We start from the raw sequence: 16,500 nt of genomic DNA on the forward strand, positions 1-16,500 counted from the left end.
CGAAAAAGATGCTGGCTGCACAACTTGATACTTAATCTGCTCCAGGTAAGAATCTCCAGGAAGAAGGAAGAAAATGGAGAATTTGGAACCCCTCTAACCCTGCCTTGCATCAGAGACCCGGGATGGAATTGACATGGAATTTCCAGAACTACCTGTATAATAGAAAAGTTGTCCTTGTTTTGATTTGCCGCCATCTTGTGGCATTAATAGGTAATTACTAGCCAGTAGCCAGTCAATTTCAGGATATTTCAATGTAAATACAATACGAATTACACTGAAAGAATTATAAAATTAAGAGTGGTTTGTTCATACAAACACTGATGCAAGACCAAACCAGCAAAATGTGCCTTTGCTGGTCACCACAAACAATTTTACAGCCATATGAGGGGGGCACATTTTCTGGCAGCTTTTAGACAAGTACTTTACTAGTTACTCCTTACTGTCCCAAGAGTCAAACGAGTGGAAAAAAATTCACAAGCATTTGACATTGGGGAAAAAAGAAAAGAACATTACAGTGTCTTTATTGACATTGTTTAAACATACAAAACAATGGGGGCGAACATAGCATGTAATCTCAGTGCCATTGCTGTCCTATATTCAGTTGCGTAGACAGGTGTTTCATCCATATTTTTATGGAACGTCTTCAATAAGGCATACTTTGTGCTGGATTTAATGTTTGTATGTGGTGCTTGGTAGCTGTACAAAAATGAACAAAAACAAGGTTACTTAACATGGTTTTTTACATTGTGTTAGGATAATCTGACGAGTGTAACTGAATAGACAAGGAAGCACACACCATTGCAACAACTATTACTTCAAAGACACGTAGGAACGTGCGGACAATATTATGCGTCACGTTTACAGGCCGATCGTGTAGGAGCGTCCCGCAGGGTTGTGAATGGCAGAGCATGCTGGCTCGGTCACAGCCCATTCATACCACACTTTCTTCCCATTGTTGCAGCGCCAGAATCGGACCGTGACATCATCATCGCGCATAATGGAGATGGGTTGCTGTTCGAGGGATAGCAAAGATTAATTTTTGTTAACAATGTCTATGCATTTATTATTCCAACTGTAACAAAACATAACTTACTTTGAGGGGGAAGAGAATGGGGAACCAAGAAAACATTCCAGGCGAATGGGTATCGGGTTTTATACCTATTAAGCACACAGCGAATAACGATTTGTAGTATGATTTCACCATAACACAGAAATGTCACTTTTGAAAACATACTTACTGAGTGTTACATCTTTGTAGAGTGTGGTCTCAAAGTACCCAGCAAAGCCATGGAGTACAGAGTTACAACCCACTGAGAATTTGAGGCACTGGTAACGATTATTGTTCATATCTAGACGGGAGAGTAAAGAAGGTCACTGCCCAAAAATAAATTATCTTACTTGAATTGGTGCAAAACGTGTTGGTCGTGTTTGTCTACCTTTTGTGGGATGTGTGAAGGTGAAGCATGGTTTGGGTTCAGCCAGCTGGTGGAAGTTGTGGAGGCGTACTACATAGGGCATTTCAAAATGGCACTCAGGATCCTTGTCGCGTTCCCGGCAGCCTCGGACTTCGTTATACAGCTTGGAGGAGGAGAGCGGTGCCAGGAAGGAGGTGTAGGAACAGGGAATGCTCACACCATCATCTGGCATAATGAGATGCAAGAAGAGGAAGCAAAAGAAGATGATATCAGATGCAACGAGATTGGGAAGAAAACACACAACAGCTATTTTTTCTTTTCTTTTCTCATAGCAACCCAAAATACTCCAAAAAACAGCAACCTGCCTACAAAGGAGATGTGCACTCAGTTTTCATACTGTGAGATGGTAATATTAAAAAATGTTTACTGTTGCGGTCCAGAACTGCAATGCATCATTCCAAGAGTTGTTACATATAATATTATGGTTATCCTTTTTCAGCTACAGGAGACAAAAACAATTCCCCTCTAACACCACCCAACTGTAATGTAGTGCAGGTCTACATGACTGCAAAATATCATTATAACCGCATTGGTAAATGAATACCTCTTGGCAGAGTCACTCAAATCTGAGGATTGATATAAAGATGATTCTGATACACCATTTGAGTTGAATCTCAAAGTGCATGTGTATTTAAGGTTGTGGCACGTGAGTGTATACTGCATTTAACTGGCCAAGACCAGAGGAAACAGATGGAACACCTTTGAGAAAGTGCTGCGCTCCATCTAAGCATTCTGGTGAAAGCTCATTATCACCAAATGATCCAAGCAGTTCGCTGACAATCATGTCAGCCTTCTCAGGCGAGGTCCAATCTCGCATGTCAGATGACACCACTGTCACCTGATCGCCCCACTCCTCAAAGCGCCAGTTTTCTAGCCTGTGGAAAGTAAGAGGATAATAATATAAACAGGTTGATGGGTCTGCATAACAAATATATTCGTTCGGTATGATTGAAAGTTCATGAGCATGTCTTTGGAGAGCCCACTCACGTGATGACAGCGTTGGGATTTTTTTCCACAGCGTACACCTTCAGCTTCCGGTCTGCTTGTTTGGCAGCACGCAGAGATGCGTTGACCAGGGGACCCCTGCCTGCCCCCAACACCATCAACACTCTAGGAGAAGGAGTTACAACAAATTTACCCAATCCTGTGAAATTGCCATGACACGTTAAACTTTTTAGGAGAATATGCATTGGTACCTCAAAATTCTACATACAATTTGAAATTTAATCAAAGGTTAAGGGGAAAATGCATTTGGGACTCACACAAGCCTTGGAGATTGAGATCTTGTATGAAATCAACTATCCATCCACCCATTTTCTGTACCGCTTTAACCTCACAAGGGTCGCGGGGAAGCTGGAGCCCATCCCAGCCACCTTCGGTCGAGAGGGGGGGGGCACACCCTGAACTGGTCGCCAGCCAATCGCAGGGCACATATAAACTAACAACCATTCGCACACACAGTCACACCTAAGGGCAATTTAGAGTCTTCAATCAACCCACCTTGCATGATTTTGGGATGTGGGAGGAAATCGGAGTGTACGGAGAAAACCCACGCAGGCACGGGGAGAACATGCAAACTCTATGCAGGCGGGGCCGGGATTTGAAACCCGGTCCTCAGAACTGTGAGGCAGATGTGCTAACCAGTCGTCCACCGTGCCGCCTGAAATCAACTAACATAGCATATTACTTGAGACCTCATTATAACAATTTTTCAAGCAAAGCAATAAATGCCTGTTTTGCCTATCAAATGAAAATGGGGTCTTAAAGAGAAGAAGAACAAGACAAAAATTGATACAGGAAGCTGCAGACTCACAGAAAATCCAGCAACATTTGCCCCACCTATTGACTGGGAGTAAACAAACTTCTGAGACAATGCAGCAGTGGACTGAGCAAGAGTAGCAACAGAAGAGTGAGGCTTAACAGACAACATTAAGTCCAGGCAGACTAGAACTGCAATAATGTAGACTCGCTAGGCATCTTTTTGTATTGATTTCATTTTTATATTGGCTGAACTTTTCACATTGGCGGGACAGCTAAATTAAAAACAAAACAAATTATTAAGAGGACCCCTGCTATATGCAAGGTATAGAATAGATTTTCACCAATAATTGACGCTTATTGATAATTGACGCTTACCTAAGTGACAATAATTGCCCGTATTAATAGTTCAAACTAAATACACCACAAACTATGATCCCAAAACATTAATAACATTTCAAGGTAACATTTCACTAGTTTGGCAAAACTATCACCTATTTATCCTCTCCTGTTGACTGTCAATCACAAATCTAGCACAGATGCAGTTAAGATTTGTGATTGGATGAGCAAGTATGTGTAGATGGTACTAGACACACAACCTTCTGCCTACCATTGGGAGTTTGGTTGAACAGATGTTTGGTTAAGTGAACGACTAGTTGGAGGTTTTTTTTTTTTTTGGCGGGACACTTAAAGGTTTTTTGACGGCTATAATTAGACTCGGAAAAGGAATTGAGTTTGACAGCTCTCAAGTAAAGAGTGTTTGAATTTGGAGAACAAAGCACTTGACTTGAATCAAGTACTTGACATTAGTGATGGTACTCACTGTACATTGGTGTCTTTCTGTTCCTCTGGGACTCGGTCGAGAAGGCATTTATACACAGCCTGTAGACAAGACAATAAAGAGTCAGATAAGAAACTTCCACTTTGAGGTTATACTGCACAAATGAACAAAAATGCCATGGGCGTGGTTCTAGTGGCATCACTTAGCAATGTGGGTCTTACCTGTTGGTACTGTGAATATTTAATAGGATCCTTCTCAAACACTTCATATGTCTGCGACTCCAGGTTATCCATCAGAGGCTAAATGAAAGAGAAAAATACATGACCTCAGGACAATTTTGCATGAGAATACTGGGTTGTTTTGGTCACTTGTTTACATGACATTAGCATTTTGGATAAAAATAGGTCTCCAAGTGGACATTTTGGAAATGCCTGCATTTACATTCCAGACTGAACAGAGACAGGGGTATCTTTTATAAAGGAGGACGTGCTCAATTCCAAGTATGCCTGTCACATTCAGTTATGAATGCTGGAACGCAGGACTGTGGACAGGTGTGCAGTTCAAAATAATCATCTTAATCACACTTTTCCAGTGAAGAGTTCAGTAGCTGTAGCCAGCGGATGGCAGCAGAAGAACTACTCTAGTAATTCACATTCTTAAGCCAAATATACGCTTTTGGATAAAACTGGGGGGACCAGCATTTGGTACGCGAACGTCGTACTGACACCACATGAGATAAGAAATGTTTTAAAAACAATGTCATCTGTATACAGAACTTTAAAAAAAAAATGCAGAGAAAAGTAAATACATTTTTAGTACATTATATATGTAAAAAAGTATTTAAGAATGTGTAGGAAACATTTCTGTGCCTGAAGTGGAGACTGTAGATAGTCTTCATAACCCTTAGCAAAGAGCTCATAGGAATTGGGTGCTGGCCGGTTCTGACTGAGGTATTCCAGGTACTGCAGGTATGAACGAAAGTCCTTCTCGGTGTGGCGACTTGTACCTGTAAAGATGAATTGTGCCTCCAACTGTGAAGAAACACACTTTTTATTAACACTACACTTGAGAAGCCTAATAAATATAATAACAGAACTTTGTTTTGTTCTGGGATGCCACGCTTCAAAACTGAACCATAAGCTGGTGTTTATATAGTCGCTCTGTTGAAAAATTCCATTTCATGTATTCATCAACTAACTTTTTCCTACCTTGAAAAGTCGGACAATTATTCGCTGGTGCGGTTTAGACAAAACAGGAAAGCCCTTCTTATTGGTTAGGAAGATGCTGGTGGGAAGTATGGCTGCTTTGATTGGTTCCCCAAGCCACTTATCGATCACAGTTTCTGAAGGCATGTCTGCTCCAATTTCAATGGCTTCGTAGATACAAAACAGGAAGTGTTGATTACAAGTTTATTTTCCCATCTGAACAAACTAAAATAGCTCAAAGTAGTAGAATTATCGCACGGTGTTCTTACCAAGACAGACCCTCTTGTTGTAATCACAAAGTGTCCTCAATGAGTGCCACCTAAATGTAAAGGCAAGGGGAGAAGATTTTACGAGGAGCCAATAGTAAAGTGAATAATAAATTCAAATAGAAAACAGCCGATTGATGAAGTGTAGCGGCTTCAAACGGACCAGATCCAGGTCTTTTCATCTACAGTGGTATCATCGTTAACATATGTGACTGGCTCATTCTCAATCAGGTCTTCCCGCATGTCTTCTGGAGCAATCAGTGGGACTCGAAGCCAGAACTAATCACAGAAAGTGGACAGCCGGCGTTAAGTGATTCATCTATGTAGTAAATCTTGCTTCTTTCATTTCTCTCACTATCCAAGAAGTCTTCTGTCTTACATTTGTTGTGTGGTGCCCAGACTGGATATGGTTAAGCAGCACACGTGCAAGATTGGCTTTATGAGGTCCATTCAAAGTGATCATGAAGACAGGCAGACCCAAGTACGCTGAGAAATGCAACTCCTGTGCTAGAGCCTGGAGAGAACCACAAAATAATGATGGCGATAGAAGGAGTTAGAAGGAAATGGTAAAGACAGAGAAGGGGAAACATGGGAAGGTAAAAATGAAAGGACTGTTTCCAGCATCAACATCGTGTGCCAGTTTATCCTAACTTACAGCTTCGGAGCTTCTGCGTACTGCCTCAATTTCTGAATCTGTATCAATCCATGGCGAATGCTTCCCAACAATAAGTGTGTTCCAATCTAAAAAAAAAAAAAACAACAGATACACAATTATCAAACATCAACAAGTGGTTTCCAGTTTGAAGAGCTTGCTTTAATTTATGGTCGGGGTGTGAAACGTTTTCATTGCGGCACATATCGTAGTTATGGTTGTCCTCAGGGAGCTGGTTATACCTGTGAAACCACATAAATATACAGTATAATCGCTTGGGGCGTAATGGTACGGCAAAAATGGTTACGATATGTACCTTGGTTTGTTTTAAAGTCACTTCGTGGTTTAGTTCACATTGGGTGCGGTGAGCGCACAAAATGCAAAACAAACTGCTTATGTTTTGTGAAAGCAGGAATGGATTCAATGACATTTCAACTGAAATACCAACAGCGTAAATATTTTCTTTTGCAGGAACGTGCGACATCAATAGTTGTCTGTTGCTGTCTTTATAGGAAATGAACGATGCATGACGTCAACACTTTGTACAGTAGGAATTATGCTATATAAATGCTAATAATAGCATTTGTTAGTGCGATTGCTCCATCTGAAGGAGAGCAGCTATATAATGGGGTACGAAACGCAATATAAAAAGGTAGGATACCAACTTGAATCGCTCATGAAGAGCCGTTGCGAGGCAGCCCAGTCACACGCCCGGCACTTGCTGGCTAGAAAAGTGGATCTGACCGATGTTTAGCTCGTCATTACGCAATATTTACCAGGAAAGGCTGATACACGTCACATTCTTGCGAATTTGCACACTCCCGAGAGTGAAAAGATGTATACATGGTGGCGACTAGATGCAATGGTTTAGATTTTTGTGAATAAATGTGACCAGTGACACTTTTCTGCGCGCCACCGGGAATCGATCTCGCACCGCCACTGTGTCTTGTATTGGGAGACGAGAACGCTGAGCTGCCAGCTCAGGGGCCAGAGTGACATCTGCCAAGCCTAGCTTGTGCCTATTACATAGATTTAAGCATGGAACATCACTGCACTTTAAATACAACAGATGGTTCTGACATCTTAGGTTTAGTTCCCCTTTAAGGCCGCTGGAAGCTGTCTTTTTTTCCCCATGTAAGTTTTTTTTTTTTTTTTTTAATGTATGGCTAGCCATGACATCTGCTAGCCAGAAGCTGAGCTGCACCGTGTTTGTTTACAGACTCGGCGTTAGGCTTGAGTACTGGGCACTGTAGGCAGTTACGCTTCTTCGCCCTTACCAAATATGTTCTGTGTGGGAATCCTAATAATTGCACAGTCATATTACATAGTTGGCCATGTTTTTGGTTATCATCATTTCAATGACTAGCTTAAAAAAAGAAAGAAAATATGGCAAGCTTTTGCAGACCGCGTAAAATGACATGGAGGGCCTAATCTAGCCCACATGCTTTGAATTTGACACCTGTGAATTAAAGAAAAGAAAGAATTAAAAAACGCTCATCATGTACGGCTTTCTTCTTTTCCACAGCAGTGCACATTTATTGACTAAACCGCGGTCGACTTGCACGACAATGCGTTCCAACCTCTTCCACACAGCAGCAGGTCAGACCTCGTCTGGGCACCGGGTCGAGATTTAGCGGGTCCCAACTCAAATTCCCTCCTGAACCTTGGGTGGAAGAGGGGCATGCACACGAAGTCAAACCTGTGCAGCAGAGACAAACACATCATTTTCAACAAATATATCAGCTTCGGCTACCAACTAGACGTTTTCATCAACGTCAAGCAACACCGGGATGGGGGCACGCGATGGTAACTCGCCGGCTAGCTTAGCAGGCATCCATCGTTGACAAGTATTCGTTACATTTCCGCGTCCCCCCTCCAGGTTCAACAGTACGCAGCACTCTTCTTACCCAAGTTTGGCGACCGCTGTTAATGTCTCGGCTACTTCTGGCACACAATTCAAATCTCTCCCGCAGGACACCCTGCTCCCTGTGCTGACGGACGCCATGACTTGGCATGCAGAGTACGAACTATGTCTTGGACAGCCTCGTTGGACCCGGTGTGGAGAAAATCGACGCCATTTTGGATCGACGAGCGACGTGATACGCTAGTCAGTCGAGGAAAGGAGGAGTCAAAATGGCGTCGAATGTATGGCAGTTTCACATATCGTGCATTACGGCAGCGTATAATATTGGTTTCTTCTCAAATTCGTACTTGGTCAGAGGGGACAAAAGAACTCAGCTATGCGTGTAAAAAAAGACTTTAGTAAAAGTAAGTAAGACCAAAACGCATTGAAGCACAAAAGTAAACAGTAAAAAATAAATTTGACTTTAATTTTGACTTTTTTGATAACTTTGCATATCGAGGAATATCTTGCTTCTCTGAATCTGTTACGCCATTGATGTTGGTTGATTTTTGGGGCTTAATAAATCTCCAAGATTTTAATAATTTGTTCACTCAAGATCTCAACCTCGGCTGGCTTTACCTCGCTCTCTATTTACCTCATTTACATTATTAGTTTTTAAAATTATATATTTTTTTGCAGACTGCGTTATCACCATCTTTTTTTATTTTATTTCCCCAACACCCAGACTATATTTTACAAGTACCCATCTTAGTCTAAGCATTCACAAACAGAAAGTGATGAAAACAAATGTGAAAATGTTTGCAGAAACAGGCTTCGCTCCATATCACTTTCACTTCAAGCCAGATCGAATTACTCTTGTCAACAAAGAAATGGCCATCTTGTATGAGTATTTTCTGCAAGCTGTCATATTTGGAAGCGCTATAAAAGAGCTGAGACTAAGTTTGCTAGTTGAGTTGCAAAAAGACAGCGTGAGATTAGTTGACCGAGATAACAGATGACAGCATCTCCCTGAAAAAAAAAGCAGTCTGGGATTTGCAAATTTATGAATGTTTCCAATTTTATTGGATTCAATTAAATCTTTGTCCGAGGACAATTTTTTTTCTGCCTTTCTAGAAAGACATTTTTGAAGGAATACATCTATTTCTACTTGGCGTACGGCTTTGGAAGATGCATTTGTAGCTTCAAGGGACACCACTGTGCATCACAAGTGGGTTTTCTGTAACTTTAAAGGCTAAAACTACATCCTGTGAATGGATCAACTGTTACGACCTTGGAATGGAGACTGGAAAGCTACTGACCCCATGACCTGACCTCGGATAAGCGGTAGAAAATGGATGGATGGATGGAGATATTTTAAAAACAAACACATTTACATCTACATTAAACATTTTCAAAAGTTTTTTATTATTATTATTGTTACTTTATCAAATTGTTAGTTAATTTATTAGATTACACAATTTAATAGTAAATATAGTGTAGTATTTCATTGTTACTACTAACTATTTTGCATACATTTTTACTATTCTTTTTAAACATCTTCTAAGAATGCCCTAGACCATCATTCCGTTTTAAAAATCAAATATGACCCATGACCTTTCTGGTTTTGCTTGGTGTTGGGGATTTTTTAAATATTTATTGATCTTTTTTTTTTTTTTTACACATGCACAACTAAAGGGGGCGCTGTGGGAGTTCATTATGTCACCAAATTGTGCAAATAAGAAAGTGCGGAAGTTGCTTGCTCATCGCGCAGTTTCAAAGATGGCTCTTGCTAGTGTGTTGAGTGCTGATTGTGCTGGTTTTTCTTTTGGCAGTCGTCGGGCGTCTGCTTTCGATTGTGGACGCGGACTGAGTGGTCTGGGGCTCGAAGCCACATCGGGAGACAACATTCGGTTTTCCATCAAAAATCCACTGTGTGCTGGAGGCGAGGAGGACGTCGAGAGGAAGATAGAGTTTCTGCATGGTACCACTACCTTAGCATTCAAAGTAAGTTATCGACCCCACTAGGTGACTCGAAATCCTTCGAATTATCTAAAATTAACAATAGCTAGAACAAGACTTGTCTCTTTTGGTACCACGCCATTGATACATTTGGTAAATCAGACTGAACATTGCCGAACAGACTCTACCTCTCGGTAGCATGCTAGCATGACTGCTAACGCTTAGATTACTGTCGGAAAGTTCATTGAATTTCAGCAACTAAAAGTGGAGATGAAAAATTATGCAGATTGCTATTCATTCAACACGAGAAAATACTCTACAGAAGGCCAATTATAACGTTATTTAAATATTAGAATCTTTTAGATTGTTTCATATGTAACATTAACATTTCTTGGAGATGGTAAAATGTGGGGTTTTGTTAGTTGTAAGCTAAATACTAAAATAGTTTACTCTGTAGTGAGTCTATATAGTGAGTTTTTACATTGAACTACAGAGATCTATTTCAAATTTATTGAGATGTGCATGTAAATTTGTGGACGCACTGTAGGGGTCTTAAGCAGAAGAGGGTGCAATTTATCTGGCATTACAAATGTATTCTGCACTTAAGTTCAACTTCCCTGAAGTTTCCCCTTCATTGACCCAACCTGTTGTCCTGTCAAAACACACTGCAGTGATCCACCACTTGTGCACTTTTCTGACAACTTCAGAGCAGTCATAATATTTTGGCTTGGTTCATGGAACACTGTGACATGAAGTACTTCAAATGTATTTATTTATCTTTTATTTCTTTATTTTTCTAACCTGCCCTGTTCAGCTGCATGGCCATGCAGAAAGGTGGATCTAGATATGCCTTTTGTGCTGGAACAGTTTTGGTGTGCAACAGGGGAGTTTGGAAAACATAAAATAAATAAAGTAGTTAAAATTTACATGGTCATAGTAAGAAGCTCTGTTTTTATGACATTTTTGTCGTCTTGTTAATGCTCTCTCGGCCTCCTCAAATCTGTGCAAGTAAAATGGTCTTCGTCTGCCGTTGTCATCTCAGTTCCAGCATGGTGTCATTGTTGCGGTGGACTCTCGGGCCACAGCAGGATCCTACATCGCCTCACAGACGGTCAAGAAGGTGATTGAGATTAATCCCTACTTGCTGGGCACCATGGCTGGTGGAGCGGCAGACTGTACCTTCTGGGAGCGTATGCTGGCCCGCCAGTGCCGCATCTATGAGCTCCGCAACAAAGAGCGCATCTCTGTGGCCGCGGCCTCCAAGTTACTTGCCAACATGGTGTACCAGTACAAGGGAATGGGCCTCAGTATGGGAACCATGGTCTGCGGCTGGGACAAGAGGGGTCCAGGTAAATCCATCTTGCAGTACATCAGCTCTCGACCTGCAGTTGGTACTGACTTTTCTTATTGTGCCATAGTAGAGGCTTTTCAAATTCAAACTCTCTACACTGGTGGGATCTACTACAAATTGTTTATACAGCAGCATGATTTTTAGACTTATATAATTTCATTTGTTATTGCTTATGAGATGAGGTGGCTGAAGTTATGTCTCTAATTGACCATATTTACATGTTACTGGTGTCATGATGTGTTTTAGAGGACTATTAGTCTAACAAGCAGTAATATTGATAATTTTGTACAATGGAACCTCTGAGGTTGAACATCGTCCTCTGCTTTTATTCAAATTTAAAACAAATATTCCCCACGGGAAATGGTAATAATGTATTCCTTGGTGAAACTCTTGCCACCGATAAACCTTTTTACTTATACGGAACACAAAACACACTCGACAACTTTTATTTGAACAACTATGGTTAATCTGCTATTTGAAATTGTGACTCCCATTGTATATTCTTTTCTTAGATTCTTCACCCTGTCTTTTCGGGTTGTTCTTTTGATGTCGATGTGTGGCGAATAAGAAAAAAAGAAAAAACATGGAAAGTTAGTCCTCTAGGCTCTTTAAACTGAGCCCTTATAAGACCTCACATAGTGTTTGAAGAGGAGGTTTGATATAAGAAGTTTTGTTCGTCGGTAGAGTCTAGAGGCATATTTTCCATCAAAACTGAATTACGAATTGAATGTCGTCAGGGGCAGTCATATAGGGAAATTCCACAGTACTGCAGTTAAATGCAACATCAATTGAGCTTTATAACAGGCAACTCTAATGATTTAAAATTATATGTTGTTCTTCTACAAAGGGTGGCACGGTGGACGACTGGTTAGAGCGTCTGCCTTACTGGTCTGGTTTCACACTCAGGTTTCCTCCCGTATCCCATAGAAAATGCACTTGTAGTTGCCAAAAATGTCCGTTAGATGGCACTGCAACCTCTTCTTTCCTTTTTCTCCTTTTAAGTGGTAAATGCTGCCACTTCTTAATGCCTGGGTGAGGCTGTACATCACTGATGGTGTACCTAAATTGTCAGCTACAGTGACACCATGATGGCAAATCGATATGGCTGGTCATGCTGGCCAGGAAGAGAGCCAGGATGGATTTTGGGTCTCCGACCTCCTTATACAACTGTTGTGCATATCGCTTGGCTATTTAGGGAGATTGATGGCAGTTCTGTGTGGAAAGGTGACTGTGTGCCGTTACTGTTTGCTTGTTTGTCAATCAATGTAAATGGCATGTGTTAAATCCCAGGCAATCAACTGAGAGAGAAATGATCCTTGTATATGTCCAATTGCCGTGGGAGCTTGTCAATGTCGATGATTGAAGGGTCAGGTAAATTAACTCACCCATGATCAAGTGGGAAGCTTGTGCGCCGACTATAATCCAAACCACACTGCTGGAGGGAAGGGGAGTGACTTTGCTTTTGATTGTGCACATGCGAACATAAATGCTTCCATGTGTATTTCTGGTATCAGTATCGTTACCGTCCTTATGATTACCATGATGACGACCACAGGCGTGTTTGGAAGGGAATGAATGTGGGAAGTGCTATTTTTATTGATTTATTTATTAATTTTTTGGTACTCTGATTCTATTCTTGGGCCGCCTCATCCTCTGCTGTGTGGTGCTCAACACAAGAAGCTCCCATTCTAACGGTCCGCCTGCACCATTGTTTGTAACCAGTCCCTAACAGTTTTCAATTGGGACAGGCAGGTGTCAGAGTGGCATTTTTACCCTATGCATAGGCAGTGGATGATTATCAAGGCAAGCTAGCGACAGGCTGAAGAAGCTGCAATTTGTCAGCTGAAATGAATGGTGTTTTTTTTTTTTTTTTTTAACCCCCTAGAAAAGCAAGTGCCCCTCCATATCTCTAATGATCTGTCACTAGTTTAGCAGTGAATGTGCAATCTGGGGGTGTTTTGTTTCAAGTTTCTTTAGCAACACCAGTGAATATTTGGCTGAGTAAAAATCTCACACGTTTTTGCTTAGGAAAGTGTCATGAAATACATGGCTCTTTTATAAGCTCTTTTTACCATCTGCAGTGTTGTGGGTGAGCTGGCATTTGGTGAGAGTAACTTAACATTACTCTGTTATTAGGCCTAGCATATACCAGTGAGAACAATAATCCATTAAATGATGGTTAAGAATTTGACTGCACTACTTGGTTGGAAACAGCAGAGGCATTGTTTTAGTCTGCGTTCTTAAGACGACGAACATGTACAGCACTGGGACGTAGAGAACGCAACTCCTCTTGGCTGTGTTTTTCTGCTCACTGAGAGAATGAGTGAGAGAGAAAATAGCTGAAACTCAATCTAATTGGATGGAGAGCGCCTGTGAAGGGCAATGTTCAATTTGCCACAGATTCTCATTAGGATTTAAGTCTGGAATTTACCTGGCTGTTCTAACACACGATTATGCTTTTGTATTGTTATTAACCCTTCCATTTTAGCTGTGGCCGTATGTTCAGAGTCGTTGTCCTGAAGGTGAGTGTCAGACCCAGTGTCAATTATTTTGCAGACTCCAAGATTACCCGATATTTGGCTCGATCCATCTTCTCAGATCAGCTTCCCTGTCATGGCTGAAGAATAGCATGGCCACAACTATTTTACAGTGGGGGATGTTGTGTTCAGGGTCATGCACAGTATTTGTTTTCCACCACACGTAGTGTCCTTAGCATTCAGGCCAACAACCTCAATGTTGGTCTTATTTATCAGCGCAGTGCTTTGTCCCCCGACATTGCTTTTGGGAAACTGAAAACCGGACACCTGCAATGTTTTTTCACAATAACATACTTGCCATTCTTCCATGAGTTAGATTTTTAGTGTTCTGTTATTTCGCGAATGTTCTAATAAACCCGAGGGCTTCACAGAACAGCTGTAGTTATACTAACGATCATCAGATTACCCAAAAAAGTGGACTCTATTTATTAATTAGGTAACTTCAGAAGGATTGCACTGAATACATTTTTTTAAATTTTAGTCTGAGTAGAGGGAGCGGAATACTTTTGAAAACCATAATTCCAGATGATATAATTCCAGATGATACCCCCCCCCCCCCAAAAAAAAATACAATAAGATTTGCGGTTGTATAGTGACAAAATGTGAAAAGATCAAGGTGTATGAATACTTGCAAGCCACTATATATAGACATTTTTTTGATTGCACTACTTAATCCCTTATGGGAAAATTCAGTTCACTCTGCTTTTTTCACACCACATAGAGAAGCGCAACACGCACATCCAGGCATCCGGAGGCAGGCAATTTTTCAACTCGTTTTTCACAGATTAGGAGGAATATATGCCTGTGTGTATTGTTGTTTTACTCGTCTGTATGTGTTACTACGGTGTTTGTGTGTGAATATTTATTTAAAGGTAAATCCCTCCCGTAACTTCTGAAGTAAATTTTTGCTAGCATGTCAATAGTGTTTTCCATTGAGTGGTAGCATTAAGCTGGCGATGTTTTTAAAATGAAGTGTATGTGTTGTATTTAAATATACAATGTGTTTAATTGTTTTTTGCTTTGCGTTTAGTTTTACAATAAACTGGGGTCTCAATAAACGTTACTGTGGACGGTTGACCCCAAGTATCTAAAGTCCTCCACCCTTGCTATCTCTTCTCCCTGTAGCCTCACTCTTCCCCCACCACCCCTCTCATTCATGCATATATATTCTGTCTTTCTTCGGCTAATCTTCAGTCCTCTGCTTTCCAGTGCATGCCTCCATCTTTCTAACTGTTCCTCCACCTGCTCCCTGCTTTCACTGCAGATCACAGTCATCTGCAAACATCATGGTCCACGGGGATTCCAGTCTAATCTCATCTGTCAGCCTATCCATCACCACTGCAAACAGGAAGGGGCTTAGGGCTCATCCCTGATGCAGTCGCACCTCCACATTAAATTCCTCTGTCACACCTACAGCACACCTCACTGCTGTTCTGCTGCCCTCGTACATGTCCTGTGTTATTCTAACATACTTCTCTGCCACTCCAGACTTCCGCATGCAGTACCACAGTTCCTCTCTGGGCCAATACTGAAAATATACGCTACAAAAGTCACATGTCCACTGGATATGCTTAAATTCCACACGGTTTGTCCTCCACAGAGGTGTAAGGTGCAGCTAACAATGCAGATTGAGTTGCAGGTTTGTGGGGATCAATAAAGCCCTGAGCAGGGAAATGATGTGGCCTGTGCATCGCCAGCAGGTTTTGTGGTTGGCTTCGTTTTTGAAGTAGATGCAGCTGTTCTATCTGCCAGCCCGTCTTCACTTGTAAAGGTTGCAGCTGCTCATATTAGCGCTGTAGGATGCAGTGTGCGCTCTTATAAATCTGTGTGAAAGCGCAACAATTTAACACTTGAGCTAGTACTGTAGATGCTTTGCGGAGCTTCCCTTACAGTGTTTCTTTTTAGCACTTCCACCTTTTTGAACAGCCTGCTTTCTCCTCAGGGCTCTACTACGTTGACTCAAATGGGAACAGAGTTTGTGGCGACCTCTTTGCAGTGGGCTCTGGATCCATGTACGCCTACGGTGTGATGGACAGCGGTCTTCGGCAGGATCTGACCGTGGAGGAGGCCTGTGATTTAGGTCGCCGCGCTATCTACCAGGCAACATACCGCGATGCCTACAGCGGAGGGCAGGTCAACCTGTACCATGTCCACAGCGAAGGCTGGACCATGGTCTCCAAGGAAGATGTGCTTGAGCTGCACCAAAGATACAAGGAGCAGGCATAATTTTTAAAGTTAAATTTTCAGGATGGGGACTGTGGTGTTGTGAGATGCATTTATTTCTGAATCCAAAATTGAAGTACTTCTGAAATGTCTGTTAGGTTGATATTACTACTAATAAAAAAAACATTTACTGCTTGCTGTCTTTTTTCATATTAAAACCATAAATTGACTTATTAGCTCAAAGCCTGTTCTTTTCCTCACAACTCGAGTTCCATCAAAGCTGAGGGTTTGAAAAGGGCAGTTGACCGACACATTTTGGTGAAGAGTTGCAATATACATTTAATGTGGAACATCCACTTGGAAACTAAACAATTTTGCTCAACAACTGCTTAACTTTTGGCCACTTGATATTCGAGTCTCACTCTGAGAAAGTAAACTTAAATTCACATTAATGTAACGTGTTTTCTGTTTGTGTCTGCAGTCATCTGTGGCCGTAAGGCAAAGGAGCTA

The 16,500-nt window shown here is 41.4% G+C and overlaps 2 protein-coding genes across 2 annotated transcripts; one reads left to right on the top strand and one right to left on the bottom strand.

Moving 5' to 3' along the window:
- Positions 1-480: 480 nt before the first annotated feature.
- prmt5 (protein arginine methyltransferase 5) lies at positions 481-8,220 on the bottom strand. The gene is made up of 16 exons (XM_061694968.1): positions 8,045-8,220; positions 7,718-7,836; positions 6,141-6,226; positions 5,865-5,999; positions 5,649-5,764; positions 5,489-5,538; positions 5,223-5,386; positions 4,884-5,045; positions 4,236-4,313; positions 4,057-4,115; positions 2,463-2,585; positions 2,175-2,350; positions 1,437-1,640; positions 1,239-1,349; positions 1,094-1,158; positions 481-1,011 (listed from the first exon to the last, which is right to left on the bottom strand). The coding sequence occupies exons 1-16, from the start codon at positions 8,140-8,142 to the stop codon at positions 859-861; spliced, it is 1,899 nt and encodes a 632-aa protein (XP_061550952.1). The 5' UTR covers positions 8,143-8,220; the 3' UTR covers positions 481-858.
- Positions 8,221-9,720: 1,500 nt separating this feature from the next.
- psmb5 (proteasome 20S subunit beta 5) lies at positions 9,721-16,185 on the top strand. The gene is made up of 3 exons (XM_061694824.1): positions 9,721-9,984; positions 10,982-11,288; positions 15,770-16,185. The coding sequence occupies exons 1-3, from the start codon at positions 9,760-9,762 to the stop codon at positions 16,051-16,053; spliced, it is 816 nt and encodes a 271-aa protein (XP_061550808.1). The 5' UTR covers positions 9,721-9,759; the 3' UTR covers positions 16,054-16,185.
- Positions 16,186-16,500: the final 315 nt, after the last annotated feature.

The sequence above is a fragment of the Phycodurus eques genome, chromosome 13 (genome assembly GCF_024500275.1).
Source record: "Phycodurus eques isolate BA_2022a chromosome 13, UOR_Pequ_1.1, whole genome shotgun sequence".
NCBI classification, from domain to species: domain Eukaryota; kingdom Metazoa; phylum Chordata; class Actinopteri; order Syngnathiformes; family Syngnathidae; genus Phycodurus; species Phycodurus eques.

What these genes read in the sequence shown, in the direction of transcription:
- psmb5 (XM_061694824.1), top strand. Translation starts at nt 9,760, where the DNA reads ATGGCTCTTGCTAGTGTGTTGAGTGCTGATTGTGCTGGTTTTTCTTTT. An exon ending in CCACTACCTTAGCATTCAAA is followed by an intron (nt 9,985 to 10,981) that starts GTAAGTTATCGA and finishes TTGTCATCTCAG; the next exon opens with TTCCAGCATGGTGTCATTGT. An exon ending in CTGGGACAAGAGGGGTCCAG is followed by an intron (nt 11,289 to 15,769) that starts GTAAATCCATCT and finishes CTTTCTCCTCAG; the next exon opens with GGCTCTACTACGTTGACTCA.
- prmt5 (XM_061694968.1), bottom strand. Translation starts at nt 8,142, where the DNA reads ATGGCGTCCGTCAGCACAGGGAGCAGGGTGTCCTGCGGGAGAGATTTG. An exon ending in CAACAAGAGGGTCTGTCTTG is followed by an intron (nt 5,387 to 5,488) that starts GTAAGAACACCG and finishes GTATCTACGAAG; the next exon opens with CCATTGAAATTGGAGCAGAC. An exon ending in TAATTGTCCGACTTTTCAAG is followed by an intron (nt 5,046 to 5,222) that starts GTAGGAAAAAGT and finishes GTTTCTTCACAG; the next exon opens with TTGGAGGCACAATTCATCTT.